The 7805-nt window shown below is 30.5% G+C and overlaps 1 protein-coding gene across 1 annotated transcript in view; it reads left to right on the plus strand.

Annotated features, from left to right (window-relative positions):
• LOC124367838 (protein FAM166C B-like) overlaps positions 1 to 6404 on the plus strand; it is a 6418-nt gene extending 14 nt beyond the window's left edge. The window contains exons 1-4 of the mRNA XM_046824985.1: positions 1 to 242; positions 2441 to 2605; positions 4112 to 4218; positions 6151 to 6404. The exon at positions 1 to 242 is cut by the window's left edge and continues 14 nt beyond it. Coding sequence (XP_046680941.1) covers positions 96 to 242; positions 2441 to 2605; positions 4112 to 4218; positions 6151 to 6304 — 573 coding nt within the window. The 5' untranslated portion in view covers positions 1 to 95 and the 3' untranslated portion in view covers positions 6305 to 6404. The remainder of the gene's footprint in view (positions 243 to 2440; positions 2606 to 4111; positions 4219 to 6150) is intronic.
• The last annotated feature ends 1401 nt before the right edge of the window (positions 6405 to 7805 follow it).

Raw genomic sequence — 7805 nt, forward strand, 5'->3', positions numbered from 1 at the left:
TGGCAACTAAATTTAAACTATTTTCTGCAATTTTACCTTTATTATTTACACTAAATTTAATGTTCTGCAAAATTCCTGTCTACAAAATCTGAAAAATGGCACCAATGGATTTTCCCCCTCCAACCCTCCATGTTTTCATGGGCTCCTATGCTCCCATAAACCAAGGATTCGGTTCCTTGTACCAAACCGAAAACACAAACTTCTTCCAGAATTACAGAAACGAGACTCTTTCAAGGTTTGCGGTAAGGTACCTGATTACATCCAGGTTTTAATTAAAAATTCATTAGGTGAAGCAAATAAAAAGCAGTACCAGTTTTGTTTTAGTGACTGTGAAGTAAATGCTTCAATTCAGTGAATAAAAGTAGATTTATTGGGTCTGGTAGTATACTCCACAGTTATGTCAATAAAATCTAAGAACTACTAATACTAGCTGTAGTAACTTCTTCATAACCATGGAGCCTGTCACACATTAAACAAAGTGGCATCATCACATTGTTTATTCAAATTCATATACAAAAGATACTCATGTGCAGTGACGTAATATTTTATTATTAAATATTGACCAGAATGAAAGTACCATTGTTACACTAAGCAGTGTTACATGATACCACTACAAGAGAATTGGAAATATAATATACATTGTTACCAATATTGGATTTCAAATTGAGTTTAAAAGTCTATAAGTATAATAATTTTGTCATCTAATGTTTATCTGATCAACCACAATACTGAATAAATTTCTTCTGTCCAATGCAAACCTAATTTATGCTCTGTGATATCTTTGTAAACATGTACCTTTGGTTGTAAATATTATATTAAAGTGTGACAGCAAAAAGATTTACTTAAACAATTGTTTCCTAGTAATTCTAAGTGCTCCTCTATCTTTCAAAGAATACATCTCAACTGTAAACTCTTTTATATGTGGGATTAATATTTTTCCATGTGCAGTACCGAAGAATATAGAAGTTATTGAAATAAAAACTCAAGGCAAATACTTCATTTTTTAATTTTTATTTAGTTTGTGGTTTATCAAAATTTTAACAAAAGGATTGTATAATTTTTATTGTTTGTATTTATATTAGGTGTAAGATTCAAATGAAACTAGTTAAGATTGTAGAGTTTAGCTCCATTCCACCTTTCACTCAGTGCAGCGTATGAAATCTGGCACATTCACGGACTTAACTTCTGGAATTTATAATCCATGCCTGTCCAAAGAGATCCAAACACATTGGTGACAAAGATGTTCAAAACAAACTCTTTGCATCATTTTGATATCAGAGACACCTAGATTGATATTAAAGATGTTGACAGAACAAGGTCCACTTAGGAAACATCTGAAGAAGGTGGGTCTAAGCCAGACAGGTGAATGCTGAGAAGAATCAGTAAAATACGTAAAAAAATGTTGTACATATGCAACAGACAACAATCTAGAAACCTTTTATTGGTTGATAATAGCTAATGGGCTTTTTCCAAACTGTCTTACTGCCAAGTTTAGTTTGAATCCACTAGATATTAGAGTGCTCACCATTATTTCCACAATGTTACTGTAATGCTCAGAACTTTGAATGTCTACTATATCAGAACTTAAGAGATATAACAAAAAAAAAACATTGTACGTGACCTCAGAATTCTAAAATACTTTTTTTGCTGTACAATGTGTGATTGAGATATAACCGTTCCTATTCCAAATTTTTAACAGCCACAATCTTGAAACCTAGAGAGATAAAAATTGCAAATTGAAACATTTTATTTGTTATAACTAACTAGTTAACGAACTTATTTAAGGTATGTGCAAGTACTTTCTTTACCAAGTTTAGTCTCAATCTATAACAGTTACGGCAGTGTTCATAATTTTATTTCTATTGTATTCTTCTAAAAATTTTGACAACTACCTGGAAAACTTGCAAGATATCAAAAATCAAGTCGGAGCAAACATTATTATAAACCTGGAATTCTAACAATCTTTTTAATTTTACTCTCGAGATACTAATAATTGAGATATAACCATTCCTTTGCATAAAATTTTAATTATAAAAAGTATATTTTATTCAAAAAATCCAGAATAAAATAAAAAGATTTTTAAAAAAATAAATTTTAAATAACAAAAAATTTAAATAAATTTAAAATTTATTTATAAATATAAATATTTATTACTTATGTTTATTTTATTTTAGTATTTATGTTATTTATTTATTTATTTGTTTTTATTTTTATTATTTGATTAAATTTATTTTGTTTAGTACATTATTTTTTTTATTAATTAAATTAAATATTTTGCACATGTTCAACAAGTATACAACAACTATAAAGTAAACTGGAAGAGGTTTACAAAATAGAACAGTTACCAAAAGTCTAAACAGATTAAAATTAAGACCTGCCCATAAATTTTCAAATTATATTATACAAACACGATGTTATTCCTGACATTTCAATAACGTAGATGCCTACCTACCACTGGGGTTACACCCGAACTCCATATTCCCCCCGAGCAGATCTAGTGGGTGCGTACCGCAAGGCTAACTGGAAGAAACTCCTTGAGACCCCTTCAGTGAAAGTAAGACTCATTGATGAGGCACGCAGTCAAGAGGTTGACGATTTTTATAAGGTAATGTACCTTACGAACAATTGTATAAATAATTTATAACTATTGCTCCCTGAAATATCCAATCACCCATTTTTTTTTTAAGAAAATATAAAGTTTAATGTTTTCTTCATGATTTTGTTGGCTTTTTCATGTACATTGAGCCCGATAAGGAGGTTTACATGTTTAAGGGGAATCAAAACGTCAATGGGTCAAAAAGACCCCAATACTGACTGTTTGAATACGGGTCAGTGTTGAAGATGGTGTACTTTGGCGTCTGATAGTTTAGTGTACAGGTCAGCATTAGAGCGCTCTAGGTGAAACTGGTGGAACTACAAGATTGGGTCAAAAATATTTTATTTTTAGTCGTTGTTTTTCTTGCTTCTTTAGCTTTAAAATAAGACAAAAATTATCAAAATCTGATGAGTAGTTTTTATTTCATAAACATATAAGCAAAGTGCTGCATGAAAAAATTTAGTTCAATACTCACCACACCCAAGTCTTATCTTAATATGCGAATCCGGAAAAGGGTTTTTAACACGTAGGAGTGTTTTTCTCAGTAACCTCAAACAATATTGTACGATTAGAACAACATTGTTCCTTACTAACTGCTCTTGAAAAGAAACTAAGGATTTTAACATTTACTTTGTACATAAAATAATACAAAGTTTTAATTGTTTAAATTTTTTATTTTATATAAAAGTTTTTTTAATTGTTCAGAATTTTGTTTTTGCTAGTTTTGTAAATCCTTAGGTTATTTTGTTACCATTTCAATGAAAAACAAAAATGTATAAAAATGTTATTATATTCTACATAGTTCTTAAGAAAAATGTTCTTAAAGTTGGACAGGTTAGCATAGGCAAAAAAGTACCATCCGAATTTCCACTTCCATGAAATGCTTATTAACTAGTTTAACATTTACAAATTTTACACACTTAGAATATCAAGAATGGTGTGTAAAATTTACAACTGTCATGTTCGCAAAAGCGGGATTCGTGGCAGATTTCTTTAAATTTTGAATCGAAAAACTTGTGTCTATGATATGTAATTCAATTTTAATGGAAATTACGAAAGTTGTTAATTTTTGGACAGCCTTGTATTTTATACTTCATTTAGAACAATTGAGAAGTTCTAGGATTTGCAGATAGGTAGGAGCACCAAATCGCTTTAATAATAATGTTTTTATCAACAGGTATGTTAAAAAAAAAGTTTATTTCATTTTTTAGTATATTTCATTAAAAAATACTTGGCAATTATCACTGTATTAACATTTCTAACATAAATACAGAAAGCAACTATCAATTAATTTGTTTGAACACAGCATTGTTGAATGAGAAATGTTTTATTAACAACTAATGTTGTTAGAATGAGATTTTACATGAAAATCAGGAAAATGCTAAATCATGACATAATAAAGAACGATATCTACCGTTAATTATTAATTAATTTATATCACACATGAATTTTTTCATGTAATGTAATCGGAGCTGGTTTTCTTTGAAAAAGTAACTGAAGTTAAATTGTTATCAGCTTTGTCAAATGCACCGGGATCAATACAAGGACCATACAGGCAGATTGCACCCCCTGCGATTTTTCCAGAATGCTGATACCAAGTGGAATGCCCCAAATTTAACACAGTAAGTTATCTGATATCATGGCGTGATTGTTGAGTAAATTCAATCACTTTAAATTTTCACACTGAAGAGGCAATCCCCTAAAATACCATTAACACATCTAACTTACATCAATATTACACAATTGTATATACAGTGTATTTTTCAATCTAAAACATAAATCAGATTGTGAGACGCAGGCTTTAATCTTAGTGGAAGTTAAAATTTGGGCTGGTACAAAAAATTTAATTTATGTGATTTTAACATCTTTTGGAAAAAATTCATGTCAATTTTAAAACATTCAAATCTTTGTCACATTACAACACAAGTCACCAGTGGCTCTTGAAGATTACTTCAGTGCAATAAGGTTCACTGTTGAAGATGGTTTACTTTGGCAACTGATAGTTTAGTGTAGGTCAGCGTTAAGAGCGCTCTAGGTGAAATTGGTGGAAACTACAAGATTGTGTTCTGTTAGAAAGCGTCATTGTATACAGCATTTTCACCCACTAACAAATAATCATCTGAATCTAACCTGTGTAATATAATAAACAATTTCGAGCTAAATCTTTAGTCTATTCAAACAGAAAAAACTTTGTAACTGTAATAAGAAGAACCATAATTCCACGTTATTTCGTGTACTGAGTTATAAAACGCTCAAATACAAAGACAGTGGCTGTAGCCTGGCCCTTCCTACCACCACAATAAAACCTGAAGGTGTATTTTTTAAGTAAGTATTGTTTTGAAACTCAGCAGCTGTAGCGCTAATGTATATCTAATACATCTGTTGGCAAGCCACAGACGTACTACAGCAAAAATAGATCGTGTTTACATCTGTGTTTAAAATGGCTCCGTTAATCCAGAATCTTCCCAACTGCACTATTACTAGTTTTCTTAGTGCTAAAGGCATGCAAGCAGTTGAAATTCACCATCAAAGTTGTGAGGTGTACAGACAAACATTATGAGCAATAGAATGATTCACAAATTGGCAAGAGGTCAAAAGATTGCCGAAAGAATGATCATGATTAGAAACAGAATCATAGTGATTACTGACGATTAGTGCAGAAAGTGAATGAAAAAGTTAAAACAAACAGATGTTTCATGACCTCTTTGTTATCAGAGGAGTTTCTTTAAGAAGTGTTCTCCATAACATTTGACTCTTTATCGATAAAATGGTAATAATGGTATATACCATTGGTTTTGGTAAAACGGTAAGGTGCTTGTAGTTTTGCTGTGTGATAATGCTTATCCACATGTGGCAACACAAACTCAAGATCTCATCACAACATTTAACTGGAACCAATTTGATCACCCTTCGTTCAGCCCTTAAAAAATAAAACTGCTACAAAAGTTTACTGCTCTTAGATATAGCAAAACAGTGAATGCTGTATTAAAAAAAAAAACGCATTGTAAATTATTATCAGCATGTTCCTTGTTTTCCCTCAAAGAATGTTATATGAACAGAACATAACACCATAACATGATGTGTTATTTATTGGCTAACTTGTTTAGCATGCTTACTTCAGCAGTGTATAATGTCTCACAACATCAATGACTGTGATGCTTGGTAGCCAAGTGTTGACTTATACCTGACTTATTTGTAAGTTATACTAGTTTGTACTGAAGCCCAAAGGGCTTGTTCAATAACATTTTACAACTGATAAGCTACTTTGCCTGATAAATAATTGATTTAAATGTGTTTTAAAAGTAATGTAAAATTGAAATAGATGAACTATTCAAAATGGTTCAGTGATGTTAAATACAGACAAACTCCTGTTTCTTGCATTTACTAAAAGACGCATATAAGCAATGCTTATTTCTGTCAATAAAAACTCTTTGTTCTACAAAAAAACTCAGCACGTATTCTTCAGATAATTTTAAACACGTTCTATAACCAAAATCCTAGACTAAATCCAAAATTGTACCCCAGTGGGAAAATTTGTCTTATCTTTGTTTCAGGACCTATCTGGAGTTCCCCACCAAGTTTGTGGAATATAAGAAACCTCCGGTACTGCCCAAGACCTATGCACGCTCTGTGCCACTGCCAATTTTGCCCGGGCGAACCTTAGCGGGCAGATACTATCAGGGAAGTGATAACTTCTACAACCGTTAATTGGACTACTCTCACATAAAATGGTCTCTCTATCTAATATAGTAAATGTAAACTTATTATGTTGTCTAAAATACATTTTTAATATATTTAGAAAATTTGATATGATTGTTCTAGAAATAATATTTTTTATATTATTGTGTAATTTTTTAGAAAATCTATATTACAAATTTAATATGCACCTCAAACTTTGTAAATATAGTAGTCTCATTCAATATCCTACATAAATTTTGGGTAAGCAAACATATGAAATACTAGAGAATATATTTTAGCCTGGTAAAAGCAAACCTAAGTTTGACTATTTATATTAATAAATAAAATTTTATATTTAACAAATTGAGTGCGCTATTCTATAATCGGTACATGACAAGTATCAGAGTGAAGGAGTTAGTACGAAATAAAGGTTTAGTTAAATACTTGAATACACGTTTTTATTGTATACAACAAATTTGGTTAAAATCTTATCTCAAGTTTTGAAGGAAAAAATAATTCGTCCAGTACAAGTTAGAATTGAAAAATACTATAACTACAGTTACAAACTGTACAGTAAATGGCAAACTTTAGCCACTTTGCATATTCTCATTAAATTTTGTTTACATCGTAGTGATATTAAAATGTTTGGAAAAGTTAAATTCAGATGTCCGTATATTTTGTAACATGTAACAAAATATTTGCTAACTCTTAGCCAAATCCCAAGGAGTGACATGCCCCATCATCGACCTCAGTGTTATCTGTATAGAAAAGAAGCTTAACCTCAAATTTCAAATCAACATGTCACTTTGTTTTTTAAATATTGTTTGGATAGACAGAATAAAAATTGTCCTGCCATTTGCGTGTTAGGCTTTGCTTATTATTCAAACAGTAATCTGCAATAAAACTGTTGTCTGTATTAAACATATTACAGTAAATTTACCAATTTTACATCCCTAGATCACATATGAAGAAATTATTGATGATTGAATCAACCCTTCCCACCATAGCTACGTAATGTGCCAGGAAAAACTGCTGAACTGAATGCATAGGACTAAACATTTATAATTATTTTTAAAACAAAGTGAAAACAGATACTCCTTGACACTAACAGACACACAGACAGATACTAACAGATGTCAAGGTCATGTGAAGAAACATATGAGCAGAGATAAGACTCCTAATCTGCTAATATTTTTAATCACTAAAATATTACCAATTTCCAAATACCATGGGTTGTGATCTTTCATGTGTTACACACAAAAATGTTAAAATTCGTTTGTATATAAATCAAGGGCAACAGAAAACTAATAATATTTTATTATTTTTAAGTTATAAATATGTCAAATTTTTATTATACAAGTGTTTTATTCAAAAACTGTACCAACGCCAATTTCTTCTTTATTTGTATAAATAAAGAAATACTTTTTTCTGAGTTAAGTGACATAAGTAGTTTCTAGTCAACTTTAAACTGAAGGAAATAAATACCACAGATAATTTAAGAAGAAATGCTTGATAACTATTCTAAATTTTA

This window comes from Homalodisca vitripennis, chromosome 8 (assembly GCF_021130785.1).
Source record: "Homalodisca vitripennis isolate AUS2020 chromosome 8, UT_GWSS_2.1, whole genome shotgun sequence".
Lineage (NCBI taxonomy): Eukaryota > Metazoa > Arthropoda > Insecta > Hemiptera > Cicadellidae > Homalodisca > Homalodisca vitripennis.